General features: G+C 41.7%; 1 protein-coding gene across 2 annotated transcripts in view; it reads left to right on the top strand.

Moving 5' to 3' along the window:
• Positions 1-14,731, top strand: part of rev3l (REV3 like, DNA directed polymerase zeta catalytic subunit) — a 79,442-nt gene that overhangs the window by 37,831 nt on the left and 26,880 nt on the right. The window contains exons 5-9 of one of the 2 annotated variants that reach the window (XM_051409858.1): positions 2,712-2,856; positions 3,211-3,305; positions 5,103-5,207; positions 7,302-7,386; positions 12,289-12,419. In XM_051409858.1, the coding sequence (XP_051265818.1) occupies positions 2,712-2,856; positions 3,211-3,305; positions 5,103-5,207; positions 7,302-7,386; positions 12,289-12,419 (561 nt within the window). The remainder of the gene's footprint in view (positions 1-2,711; positions 2,857-3,210; positions 3,306-5,102; positions 5,208-7,301; positions 7,387-12,288; positions 12,420-14,731) is intronic. The other variant, XM_051409859.1, reaches the window with a different exon arrangement.

The following is a 14,731-nucleotide window of genomic DNA, read 5'->3' on the forward strand; positions in this document are numbered from 1 at the left end:
TGAACATGCACATGTATTTTAAGTTCCATTAAAGAGGGGTGGAGGTGGGGTCACTTTGAGCATTTAAAAATTTACTTTATAATTTAAAACCTGGAAAAGAGTTTTGCACCTTCGAATCCCCTGTCTGAGTTAGTGGGTTTTTTAAATGGGTTTCTGGTTAGATGCCTGAAATAAGGTCTGTGGTTAATACAAGAGATTTTGTTCTACGGCATAAAATCCATTAGTAAATACCCCACCTGTGAAATTTTGAGCTTTTACTTGTCTTAAAAAGGTGATTTCTAACAAGTGGCTAAATTACATGAAACGTCAGCACACTGAACACAGAGACTTAACTACTCACTATTCTGCCTTTACAGCTTCGTTGTGTATATGCTTGCCCTTTGAAAAATATTCTAACTAAAACTTTCCAACCTGTAAATTAAAATTTTGACCTTGAAGTCATGCAACCATGGTGTAGTTTGTTTATAACATTAGGTTTGCCTCTGGTGATTGCATTACTGCTTCAAAAATCATAAGGGGTTAATTTGTGAAGATTATCTTGCCGAACAAAACGTGTAAGTATCATAAAACTTTGTTTGCTACAGAGCTTATTTTCTGCAATAATCCAAAATCCAATGGAAAAGGCTTTTTTGTCGAAGGTACCAGAGCGATGCTAACTTCCGGGTTGTTCATCCCTGCAGCACTCTGTAATAACGTCTTTAAAACAATTTAGAGATTGAAACTTAATGTGCCATTATCCAGTAATCCACTGAAGTATTGCTCAGAATGACCATCTACCACCAACTACACCAGATCCACAAATGGGCTTTTGATATCTGCACATTAATATGTTTCAAGTGAGTACTGACTCTTGAGAAGTGGGGACACAGAGTTTGCCCCTCAGGCAGTGAACCCAACCATCACGGGGCCTCACAGTGGGAGTGGCAGACTGGGGGTTTCATCCTCAGATCTTGGGTGAACCTGACCCTCACAAGCCCAACTCTACTTCCTCCTGATGGAGACTAAACCCCCTGATTGCCAACTCTGTTTGATCACAGCTTAGTCCTAATCTCAGACCAGTACCACTGCTCATCATTGCCGATCAGGCCCCTCTCCCCGCACTCCCAGAGAGCATCCAGCCCAGGAGGGCCGCCTCCACATGTGAGGGCATTAATGATTCAGGACAGGAAATTCCACACTTGACTTTAACAAAGTTCTTTTTTCAAAGTCCTCACGCTTGACTCTCTTCCAACAAAAGCAGGGCTACCATGTTTGATCCACCTCTACACTGATGCAATCAATTGAAAGAGGGCTCCAATGCCCCGTACAACAAAGAAACTAAAATACCCCAATAAAGGGTACACCTGTTTGCATTTTCTTCTCCCCTCAAGCTCAGAGTTGAAAGCAAATTCTTAATCTGGGATCAAGTGGGAGAATGATAGAAGGGGCTTGCTGGTAAAATGGGCCAGTTTGAGATGGATAGAAGCCTTAAGTTGCCTGACCTGTCTAACAAAAAGTTTGCCAACATTTCAAGTGTGCTTACTTTTCCCCCAGGTAAAGTGGTTTAGATAATCTGGCTAACCTGCTAGCTTGTGTACAACTTTTCTGATCAGCTGGTTGTCTCTTGCCCTGCCAGACTTCGCTGTAGCTATGTTGCCATGACGCCATGTTTACAGATCTCTACAGCGTTAAACAACGTCTATAGAACTGGAAAACTAATTTCAGGTGGATGTCAGTGACTTCCAAATGTTGATTATGGAGGTTCATTCTGACCTTGGAAACAATAGTGTGACAAAGAAATCTTAAGGTCCCCTTTTTTTATGCTTTTGCCAAGCTTTCAACAAGGCCCGTCACAATAATTACATTATCGCTTTATCGTGCAACATAAACTACATGAAATTATCACATCATGAAGAATGTCACCATCATTTTAGTTAACATGATACCAGGGAAAAACCATGGGTTTTGCCAACCATTATAAGACTTGGGTGCATCGCATAAACTTTTTTTTTTATTTAAGATATTTAAATATTTTTCACATTCCAATGTCTGTATTTTCTTTTTAATAATTATGCTAATCTTTACATCAGTGGCTTAAAATGACAATAAAATAATTTATCGCCATAATTTCTGGGACAATGCATCATCCAACAGAAGTAGTTACCGTGACAGGCCTACTTTCAGCCACATCTCATATAAGTATAGAACTTAGGAGATCAACCTTGGAGAAATCATTCAGTATCTTAAGATCTTTGCTGGTACGCACAGGATCCCCCCTAAAGAGAAGACTGGAGTCCTGCATGACATCACGTGTTGAACACCAGAACAAAACCACTCGTAGCACTCTTGAAAAGGTCAAAGGTCATCGATTGAGAGTCAGTGGACAAAATAAATATTTAAGAGAACATTCCCTACTAACACCAGAGACCACTCCCCACTGTATCTTCATACTGTATATCACCTTTCATGTGGTGACAGCTGAAGCATTTCCATGATAACTGAGCAGATTTCAGCATCTGAGGAAGACAGATGAAAGCTCCAGAAATAACTAGAAGAATTACTCTATTCATTCACTGCAGATGATAAAATAATCACACTCATACTAACATGGATGTTTAATATCTCCCCATGTCAGACACAGTTGATGGTTGCCGTATTGCAGACTTGTCACTAGAAAACCGTACCATTTACTCTACTGTGTGCCTGCGTGTGTCTGTGTGCGTGTTTTCCAGAAGATGCAGCAGGGGCGCTCCCAGACAGGCAAACTCCCAGCAGTCGTCCCAGCATCAGCCCCTGGAAGAGCCCCTGCACCTCCAAGCTCAACGACAGCACCCTGGGGTGCACGTTTGTCCGCTGGGAGGAGAACGCCATACCCTGGTGAGTCCCACCTGCGCAGCCCCTGTTGCATTCGCTTTTAGTAAATATCCCGACAGTCAAAGCTGACTACAGGGTTTTGTTTTTTTCTGAATTTCCCTCATGCTGCAAGAGACAATTCTCACACATCTCTTTTCATCAAATGGAGTAGGTCATTGGTGAAAAGGTGAAATTCTCAGTTATCCATTCTGAGATGAAAATAGGTCTTTCAATGCATGATTCATTAGATTTAGATTCCACTTTGCATCCATAAATATTTTGTCCAATTACTAGTAACTTCCTGTGGTTTTAAATACCCTATAATTGGTTTAAATTCCCATTTTGGAAGATAATCTGTTTTCTTTCTGTTCTCACTAGCTCCCTAGTCCTGGATGAGGTGGAGAAGCAGAGCACCTGCGAGCTAGAGGTCGACGCTGTGGCCATAGACGTCCTCAACCGCCTAGAAATTGAAAGTAAGATCACTCAGAGCAACATCCCCACCTGCTGCATCTCTCCACCAGTTTTCTCCAGTATTGTTGCCTGCTCTGGCACAGTTATAGGAATGAGTCAGGGGGTAAGAAAGGTGAAAGGTCATCTGCTGAATCATCTGTGCTTAAAGTGCAGCACATTTGGCTGAGGTGACTGATGGAGCACAGCTGCTCAGAGCACCTCCCTCTGATCTCCTCCACCCATCAAATCCATTAGCAGCCCCAAACATAAACACTGTGGAGCTGACCTAACACCTCCTGTCACAGGGGAGCACAGAGAGGAAGAGATTAAGCGAGATGAGAGAATCCAGGATGGAGGGATATTTCACTGAAGTAAGAACTTCCCATATAGCAGATGGTGTTATCTGACGAAGCCATGCACAGGACGGATGCAACTATTGCTTCTGTTCGCTTAAACCTCAGGATTTAGTGACTGTGTATTTGGCCTTTTTGTTGATGTTTTTAATATATAAACATATTATATTTTATATACATGAATTTTTTTATACATAAGCCCAGTTCAGACCAGAGATTCAGCTAGTGAGAGTGAGTTACATGCTACGGCTGTATTTTACTGATGAAACACCGTAAACATAAAACAATGAGAGGGCTGATAATTTGTTTGGGCGATGGCTGATTTTTTGAGTAAATGTTATTAAAATGTCTATTTTGACCAACTGACAGTTGGTAACAGACTTCACTTCTGATTGGAGCTGTTTGGCTCATGAAACAGGTGATGTGCTTTAAGTTCTAAAACCAGCCACTGGATACTAGCTGAGTAAGAGGCAGTGTTGTCAGTCAGCTTGAGCTGAGCCAGTTCACACCACTGGAGTGCATTAAAACGGTTTAGTCTCCTTGTGAATCTTTGGTCTGAACTGGGCTTTAGACGGTGAGGAAAAGAGAAAGCCCAACCTTGAGCTTGCCTCAAGGCATGGTTTTAATAAAGTACACCCATCTTTTTGTGCTCCCCTCCCTAACTGGAATGCCAAAGACATGCTTTTTTCTCTGGCTTTAGGTGGGAAAATAATCTTTGTCCACAGTGTCAAACTGAACCCTGCTCTTAAACAAACAGCATGTTTTAAGTGAACTGGGGTCACTAGTATTTGATCTTTTGCCTTTTTTATCCCTTCAGTCTAAGCCCATCACAGACCGACTGTGCTGGTAAACACGAGCGTGCAGTTTACAGCTGACACACATGGGTTCTTGGTATTAAAGTGAAACATTTCTCCAGCGGGTAAATTCTCACTGGCATTTGGAGCCACAAGGGTGCAGAGTTTGTTGTTGCAGCTTTAAAAGAACCTTCAGTACACATGTCCTTGTCAGGATGAGGGCCTCAGGTTACCTCACTACAGCCAGTTTATGCAGAATGTTTTGTTTGTGCGTTTAAGACAGTACTTGCATGCAGGCTGTAAGTATTCAGCGAGTCTTTATGATTTAGATCGTGCTGGACGTAGCACCGTAAACCACAACTAGCATCTGTCTTAGAGTGAAGAAAGGAAAGGAGAGGCCATGCCAGGGCAGGCAGTGCTTGTGTTCTGACTCATACTTTTCCATCTGCTCTGTAACAGTGTACAAAAACTGCACTGTTGAAAAAAGGACTACAGTATGTATGGGTTGAATTTTATGGTTCAAGTCTGGCATCACTTTGATTCTTCAGTCCTGCTTGCTATAAAAGCTGAAAACGTCTTTGTTGTAGGTTTAAAAACTCCTCATACAGACAATAATAAAGTATGATAGTATTGATAGCTGACACACTTTGCTGTGACTCTCCTCTGTATTCAGGTCAGATTGGCAGGAATCCTGGCCTGCAGGCCATCTGGGAGGATGAGAAGCAGAGGCGGAGAGAGAAGAACCAGGCCTCCCAGATAGAAACCCCAGAGTCGCAAGGTGAGCGGGTCCACAGTGGACTTTCCTTCCTTTTACACATTAGTAGTAGTAGATTTTTCCTATTGATAATATGAACATCGTGCTTGAACAATTGCTGAGATCTGGAAACATGCCAACACTGCTTGAAAATAAGTTGGATGGGGAAAGAAAAATAAGACATTTCTTATTTCTTGTTTTAGTTATACAAACTTAATTGTAAGAGGGTAATGAGAAACTACTGAATCGTCTGCCCTGTAACTTGAAGGAGCCTTGAGGAATTGTCATAACATCCAAAATTAGAAAACTGAAATGTCTGTGTGAGTGTAATAATGAAGGCTGTACAAAACTGGTTCTGATGGAATGTAAAGGTTATATCCAGGCCTCACCATAACTAAAGCAAGTCAAGGTCGCCACCAACCACCCCCCTTAACCTGTTAAGCTTACTACTGTTTATATACAGTAGGCGTGGGACCACATTAAAATTTTATGTCACGATTAAATAATAATAATTGCGATACACAATATTATCACAATAATCATGAAAACATACTTTATACCATGGTGACAGGGTTAGGATTTTGGAATGACTGGAAAGATGTGAGCTCCCTCTTGTCCCCTTGTTCAAAATAAATCAGGAAATCAAAATAGGACTGTAGATAGCGTTTTCAAGTCCAGCCATGTGAGGATATTGACAATGATCATGATTCACGATTATCACGATAATGGAAATTCACTACAATAAATGTGTGTTTTCGTCCCATCCCTAACATACAGTAGATTTTGACAATTGATCAATCATTTTAAACCATCATCAACATTTTTTTAAATAACATTTTCAGATTTTAGCCTCTCAAATGTGAATATTTTCTTTAAAAAAAATCTTGGTTTCTTTAGTGCTCTGACAGTAAATTGAATATCTCTGGGTTGTGGACTAAACAAGACATTTGAGGATGTCTCCCTAATTGGGTTCTGGGAAACAGTGATTTCACCATTTTCTGAACCAAACAACTAATTGATAAATTCCACAAAATGATTGACAGATTAATGATACAAATAGCACTAAATAAGACATTTCAGTTGAGCTTACTTCTGGCTTTACCTCCAAATAAAGTGGTTTAGGTAATCCGGCCAAACTGTCGGATCCTCTGATCACTTCTTTCTCTTTCCCCATTGGACTTTGTTGCGATGTCTTTAGTGTTCTCAGCAATTACTTTGGAGAGAACATGGCCAAAACTATGAAAAAAGACCTAAGTTGTAAGAAACTGTAAATATCTTATTTTAGTTGAAAACTAAAAAGAGTGTCTGTTTGCAAACCTGTTTAATGTAGGCATACAATTGAAAGAAACTTCAAATTCAAAATCTTCAAAGCTAGAGTGAGGCTGAGCTTGTTTCATTTCACTGGCGCCAGCCTTTCTGCTCTCTATGATAGAGTTATGACCGTGTTTTGAGGCAATAAAAATTCTTTTGTGGCTAACTGTATTGTTTCATCATGTTTAGCTCCTTGTTAGCTTGTTGTGACATCTGTCTTAGTTTTGTTGCTGAGCCCCATTCCAGTAGAAGACAGCATTTTCCATTACCTCCACAAGTAAGACTATCATCATTCTTATAGATGTCTGTGTGATCGGTGACACAACTTTGTCTTCTAACCACAAACAAGAACTTTAATCTTGCCAAACTCTGAGTCGTCCCCACACACAGGGAGCTGTCATGGAAACGGGGTGATAAATAATCACAGGCTAATGCGCTGTGTTGTGATGAAATGTGTTTGCTTTTGCATTTTCACAGTACACAGGGTTCCCAGGTCGGAAAAGTGTTGAGAGAGGAAATGAAAATGTCCAAGTGTCACAAGGATTAGTTTGTACAGAGAGTATGACAAGTTTGGAAAGATACCTTTCTTCTTTCCTGGTATGTAGAATCACACCCAGTCCCATTCTTATTGGTGTGATTAAGCAATATAACGCCACTAACAGCTCAATTACACAGCCTATACTAGTGTACTTGACAGCAATTACTGACCAAAATGTTTTAATCGATCCGAGGAATTTGAGGTCTGGAACAGACACTTTCCAGGAAGGATTAATGCACTAATGAAATTGTTTGTCTGATGTCTTTCAGATCGTGGGGTTGTCACTTCAACAGAGAGCGAAAAAATCTTCATGAAGAGATTCAAGGAGATTCTGAAGGAGAACGAGTTTGACGTGTAAGTTTCCTCCTTTGATCTGTTGTCTTGGTGAGCGTTGGTGGGTCTCGCCAGATGTTTCAGGACAAATTTGAAAGTCCATTGTAGGACAATTGTGCTGTTTCCCTGAGGAAAGCCAGAGAAGCTGGCAAGAAGCTTGGACTTCTGGAAGAGAGAAACCGTGTTTGAAAAAAGAAAAAGGAGCACAAGATGCTGCCATTTACATTAGTTTCCTACAGCCTCAGACCACATTGAGCTCGAGCAAGTTTCTCTCATCTTTAGCTCTTTGTGTTGAACTGTAGTGAAGCTGTTGCACGTCCTCAGTTTCCCTCTGCCTCTCAGCTCCATGTCAGTGTCGTTGTCCGCCCCCTCTTTCCTCTCAGGGCCGAGAGGGAGGGAATGAAAGCAGGGGTTGAAGACATGGGAAGGAAGGATGGAGAAAGTGAAGTCAGAACAGATGTAGCGAGTGGGGTTGGAGACAGAACGGGCATAGCGTGGAGAAACGGGGGAAGGAGAGAGTGAAAGGATGCCGGCGAGGTTACACACCCCTCCCTCCCACTCCCACGGTGTACAGGCAGAAAGTATTTCCTGTTATAAATAAAAGTACAGTTGGCTTGGCGGCCGTGCGTGCCTTCGCATCAGATCCAGATGGCTTCTATTCACTAACCTCCGATATCAGACAGGAACATGGGAGAGGGGGCGCGGTGTGGGAGCAGTGCGGTGCCTGACTGATGGAACACACACACACACACACACACACACACACACACACACACACAACACACACACCTCGCTGGCGGCTCTCAACTCTCCCACTGCCTGGATGTCTCAGTCACTCTCTCTGTTAATACTCACACACAGTCTGTCACTTCCTTTCTTTTGGCTTTCCCTTCCTCTGTTATGCACCGCTACTGTTGTTGCCGTTTTCTCAAGGACTCACTGCAGGCTTTCCTTTCACTTTAATCCTTTCCTTTTTCACTTCTTTTTGTCTTGTAAACAAACCTACATTTTATTGCTTTTTTAAATCACTTTTATTCTCTTTTCTAATTTTTTGGTTTAAGATATGGGTGTACTGATAATCTACCGATCATACAGCCCAACCCTAGATATTTTTGTTGCCGGGCAAAGAAAAAATCTTACTATTAGGTGAAAAAAAGCAACAGGTTCTTTATAAAAGTTGTATTTGAACATACTGTATATATGGTCCTTTGTTTCATTACATGCATTAAATAATTAACAATAACAGTATTTTTAGTCTTCATTTTCTGGTTGCTCGTGCTGACTAGATGTTATTCTTTCCTATTCCCTACTTCAACCCTACACATCACAAAGTGCTGTGTGAATGTGGATCGTTCTTGGTTGAAAGACATATCTAATCGTATAAGGACCAAGACTGTGTGGTTTCTGCTGGTTCTAAAGAACTGGAGATTCGCCTATCAAACCAGGTTGGTGGATCCATCCCTCTCCCTGTGCTGTCCTCAAGCTCACCATCCTCTGTCTTAGAGGAAAAGAACGGCACCAATCAATCCGCTTCTTTTGGCGCTTTAGCCCAGTGGTTTCTTACCTTATTGTCTTGACTAGAGCGTGATCAATAAATCATGCAGGCCGATATATGTATAGGCAGGTAGTAGTTAATTGCAAATATATTGGTATGGTAAATGTCCTGGTCACCAGTTAAACCACAAAGTCACATTTGTCTTTATTTTTTTAGGCCTGAGAGGTCAATTGAAAATGGAAACCTTAGAGGAAACTGAACCTGACTGCTCCAGACAGCTAGTTACACAGATCTGAAAAGGTGTGGTTGGAAAAGAGCAGGCACTTCTGAAAAATACTGGGCAGGTGATTGGATGCACCATCCAATCAGATCAAAGAACCATATAATAAGTTAATAGACAAACTTACTGAAGTCAGTCGACTGAAGAGTGAAAACATCTTTTCCATTGAGAAAAGCCTTCTGTGCCGTTCTTTGCTCTTCTTTTAACAAAGAAATACTCTCCAGTTCTGATAGAACTGATGCTATCGGCATCTACGCTAACCTCTTTAGCAGCTGCCATTGTTGTTTTCCAGTGAACAGTCACTTTTCACACACACACTTATCGTTAAACCACACCTATAGTTTATACTGTAGTTGCCAGCTGTTCCTCATAGGACACTGATTGTTCGAACCCACTGTAGCTGGGCCACAAACACATAGATAGAAGCTTGGCAAGATAGATACTCATGGGATGAATCTCTGGAGTCCAGCTGTCTTGCGAGGTTAGAGCATAAAAAACATAAACAGAATTTTCTGGTTCCTCTCTTGTCATAATAATCTTGTGTCCCCATCAGACTTATTTTGCGACCCCTTAGGTTGGGAATGCTTTCGACCATAAAACATACCATTATTTGCCAATGAGGCTATGTAAATTAAAAAAAAAAAAAAAAAGTCATCAGGATTCCAACCCAAAATGCACATTATACCCACTATAGCTCGTTGTCTCATTCATCAGAAACATTCCATTAGATATGACAACATGTAAAACTTGTGTACCTTACTAATGATGTGCAGCAGGAGGTTATCTTTCCATTCTCTGTGTCACCCTTCCTTCTTCAGTTGCATCACTCAAACTCTCACAGCTCAACCAAGCCAGTAAAGGCAGTGGGGGGAGGGGGCGTGGCTTGGTAGCGAAATGTGTTAATCGCTGCAGTAATCTCCCGACGCCTGCCAGGCTCCCTTCCCTCGTCGCCCCTAAAGTCGTTAGCTAGCAGACTAATTAAGAGACATCCAGACAGTGGCACATGCACGCTGACTCTCTGGAGGTCTTCCCTCATACGGCCCGGCAGAACAAAGTCTCTGAATGACAATGAGACTGCAGTAGAATCTCTCTTGGTGTCATCCTAACATCACACTCTGGGATAGCAACCTAGTAGCGTACGTTAACAGCCTTGCTACCAGGTTGGAGTTAACATTCAGAGGAAGAAGCCTTTAGCTCATTCATCATTTAAAATGAAAGGGTGATCATGTGGCTGTGACTTCTCAGTAAATGCAGTATGGCATTTATCCTCTGCCAGTGCTGTCTCTCTGGACCGACTCCACAGGAGTGTTTACTTTATTCCTCTGAGCTGCTGCTGGGCTCAGACCTGGTATTATGCAGCTTCATCTGTCTGTCCGCACAACCCCCCCCCCACAGTGCTTTCAGCGTGTTTCATCAAAATGTGTTTCTGCTTGAATTTATCCTGAGAAAGTTGACCGTGCATGCCCACAGTCGCTGGAGCAACAGGGTGTTGAATTAGTAGCTTGAGGGCATTTGAGGGCATTTCATATTCAGTTTCTCTCGCTCATTGTGGGATTTAAACCCGCAACCTCTAGGGTGAAAGGCTCTAATCCTATCTAATTCATCTAATCAAGCCTATGCTTTTTAATCAGATCTGGAAAATCTCCTTCCAGGGTTTGGACCAGTTCAGGAGTAGCACCTAAAATGGAACTCAATTTTTCTTTATTATGACCATTCCTGAGAAATGTGTTCCGCTTGCAAGAGGCGGCCGCCCGCCTGGTCTACATTTCAATATTTCAGAGTCACTAAGTGGTGAGTTGCTAGGCGATGCAGTAGGGCAACATGGGTAAGGGAGTGTGATAGGCAGCTTGTAGCTGAGAGCGATCTGGAGGGATACAAAGCCCAAGCTGGCTGCCTGCCCGTTTTCCATTCATATTCCCTCTTTAACACACACACACACACACACACACAGCTGCACACACTCACACCAGACAAGAGACACTCTCCACACACTCAGCCACCCACAGACACACACAGCCATCGCACACCTCTGTGTACACAGAGACGCTAATAGAACATGACTGCATGAGGGCAGATACCAGAAGGTCCTCTGCTTTGTGATTCAGGTAACAGCCAAGCTGACAGCACTGCTTTTATTTATTTAAAATGGGAAAACCCGAAAATCCATCATTCCTTTGCAGATGTAATGGGAGTAGGGGTGGGCGATATGGGCAAAAAATAATATCTCGTTATTTTTGGGGATTTTGGCGGTAACGATAATCAGTTGATATCCTTTAAAATGTGATTGGAATTGTCTGAGTTAGGGCTTGTGTCCACCAAACGCGTTTTCAACTTGAAGTGCTCTGAGCGCTGCGCTAAAAAAGTCTTTTCGAAACTGAACCATTTCCATGCCAGAGAGGTAGACCCACGTCTCGGCACTAAATCATCTGAAGTACCGGTAGCTTCAGGGACTGGAGGTGTTTGCATTTTCTCTCTACCAGCACAACGCGCTGCTCAACTGTTGCAAGGAGGATGCTAGCGAGAGGTCATGTGATCACGTAGGCCCACTAGTGGTGACTGAATCCTGCCATGCTGTAGAGAGCTGCTGCACCGTGTATTAAGTGGATGGGAGGAGTTTCCGCGTGCGTTTCAATATTTTTGGCGAAGTCATTTAAATACTCGATAATGGAAATTTGCACATCGTCAAAACAACAATGACGATATTATCGCAAACGATATATGGCCCATCTCTAAATGGGAGTAAAAGTGTTGCATCTTTTGATCTGTGTGCTTGTTTTTTGTATGTAAACTGGTTGTCTTAGCGCAATTACTGCCAGGGCGCTAATATAATGACGTGACTTGTTTTTACCAGTGAATCACAGTGTTGCAATAAATAATTGTTTTCAGGACCCTTGAGCCTTCAAGGGTCCTCTAAGAACTTAGAAAGATTAGATTAGATATTCCTTTATTTGTCCCACAATGCGGAAATTCCAATGTAACAGCAGCAAAGTGGATAGAGAAAAAACAGTATAAATAAACAGTAAGAGTAGGGAAATAATAAAAACACTATGTACAAGAGAACAAAACTGTTAGAATCAACAAGAAAGAAAGAGTTGAAATGTGTAATTACAGCAGTAATTCATCATCATTTCTGTCTGTCTCCTCTTAGGACACAAGGTGAAGGGGAGGACCAAGAGGATTTTCCTGGTGGTCTTACTCTGCATTCTGACCCTCTGACCCCCGAGGAACTGCTGTGTACCCCAGCTAATGCTGTGGAGGTGCACAGGGACTTGCAGCCCGGTGAGGAAACCCTACAACTGTGTAAAATGCTTAAATAGAGTATGTGCATATCACATAGTCCTCAAGCCCCAAAATGGGCTTCATAAATAATAATTTAAACCTCTGGAAGAGCAGATCATCACCAACATATTAAATATACTCAGTTGCCATGGAGCAGTGGATGTTCAAACTTTCCATCATCCATAGTGAGAAGTCATAGACCTTGAAAACCCTCTCACCTCGGGATCCATTAAGCTGCAGCTTTTGACTGTATCAATCAGTACTATATGGACCTTGAGGCGAGATTGTTTTGTCAGAAACTAAAGGTGGATTTCTATGCCTTCACGCTGGTTGAATTAACAGATTAAATTGTGGTGGTCAAAGGTTTTTGGCCATATCAAATTTTCACACAATTGTTTATTAGGATAAAATGATGAAGTGAGGACATTTTATATCCAAAAGGTCAAAGATCAACTTCTCACAATGTTCTGCAAAAGCACTTCTTCTACTTCTACTACTTCTGTCCATTATTCAACGGCATAACTCAGCAACAGAAGGGGGAGATTGTGACCATATTTCACAGTTGGCTGGACACTGAATTGGTGACACTAGAATTTGTATCTTCTATGTAAATGTGATCCGTATCAGCTTTACACACATACAAGGAATTTGACTCTGATTCTGTTTCTAACAATGAACCTACAAACTAAAAGACACACAGCAGAACAAGAGCAGCAAAGCTGGAAAAAGTCAAAGTCAAATATATTTGGTAACCTGAGTTTCCTCCGGAAGAGCAGTCTGCTGTGTCCTTTCCTGAAGAGCGCTTCAGTGTTGTGAGTCCAGTCCAGTTTTTTATTGATTTGGACCCCAAGGTACTCGTATGAGTCCACTCTCTTCACTTCCTCTCCCTGGATGACAACAAGGGCAGGGAGGTCTTCTTTATTTATATTGATCATTGATCATTCTATGTTTAATTGTTGTGCACCAGTATACCAAGGCAAATTTCTTGTATGTAAAAACCTACTTGGCAATAAAAGTAATTCTGCTGCTGATAGTCGACCACAAGCTCATTGTTTTTTCTGACATTGAGCTTCAGGTGACTGTCTTTGGACAACATGATTGAGCTCTCTGTTCTCTGGGCTGCTCTGTAAAATGGTCTCTAACTGAAGACGGTGTGTTTCTTACTGGAAATCGTTAACTGGATCATGTCACTATAGTAATAACTACCATTTTGGCAATAAATATACTCAATACCTTTTTATTAAATTCAGTGTAGTTGCCATCGCTCATAAATGTAGTTCACTTTTGTGGAGTACATGTAAGTTCTGTTGTAGTTTCATTTTCTGGGGACCCACTTTTTAAAAAATGACAAACCATGGCGACCCAATATACAGTGAGAGGAGCAAATTTGTGCATAAATGAATTTTCCTGATTTTTCCTGCTATCTCTGCATCATGTCATGTTTTCATGAACAGGTAAGCCAGCCATTTTGACGAGTTATATGTTTGATAAATCACAACTTCATCATCAACATCGTACGCATTTTAAATACTTTATAAATGAAGAAAAATAAGTGCATTTAGCAAGAGGAAATGTATACTGCAAATGTATTTGGGACCCAAATACCCACTCTCTGAGAATTAATGGTCTACGGTTCATGGTCCCTATGTAACAACACTATGAATCAAACTTTAGGTTTCACTGTTAAAGCTATTGGATTGTACTAACGTTATGTATCATATTTAGTATGAATCCTGCTTGAATATCCTCACCTTTACTGTCCACATTTCCCATTTCTTTCTGTTTTTATTTTACAAATCAGACAGCAACACGATAGAATAATTATCAATGCTAGCTGAACTTTTATATGATGTTTGGTACCTCTATATGTTGCCCTGGTCTTCTGACTGTGTGGTTGATAGGAGAGGTAGCCGGTGACATTTGTGTATATTCTCCCTATCACTCCAACTGTGTCAGTGGTTCAAAGTGTGCCTAATCTGCAGGCACCCCCTCTGCCAAGGCTCCCGCAGGAGTGTAGAAGCTGGCAGAAACAGCAGTGGCACACACACATTGACCTCATGCTGAACCAGTTGGTGTGTGTGTGTGTGTGTGTGTGTGTGTGTGTGTGTGTGTGTGTGTGTGTGTGTGTGTGTGTGTGTGTGTGTGTGTGTGTGTGTGTGTGTGTGTGTGTGTGTGTGTGTGTGTGTGTGTGTGTGTGTGTGTGTGTGTGTGTGTGTGTGTGTGTGTGTGTGTGTGTGTGTGTGTGTGTGTGCGCCTGTCCTCTCTTTTTAGATTATGTCAAGTCTGCCTGACGTTTAAAGTGGGTTGTCTCA

Source organism: Dicentrarchus labrax, unplaced genomic scaffold (genome assembly GCF_905237075.1).
Source record: "Dicentrarchus labrax unplaced genomic scaffold, dlabrax2021, whole genome shotgun sequence".
NCBI lineage: Eukaryota > Metazoa > Chordata > Actinopteri > Moronidae > Dicentrarchus > Dicentrarchus labrax.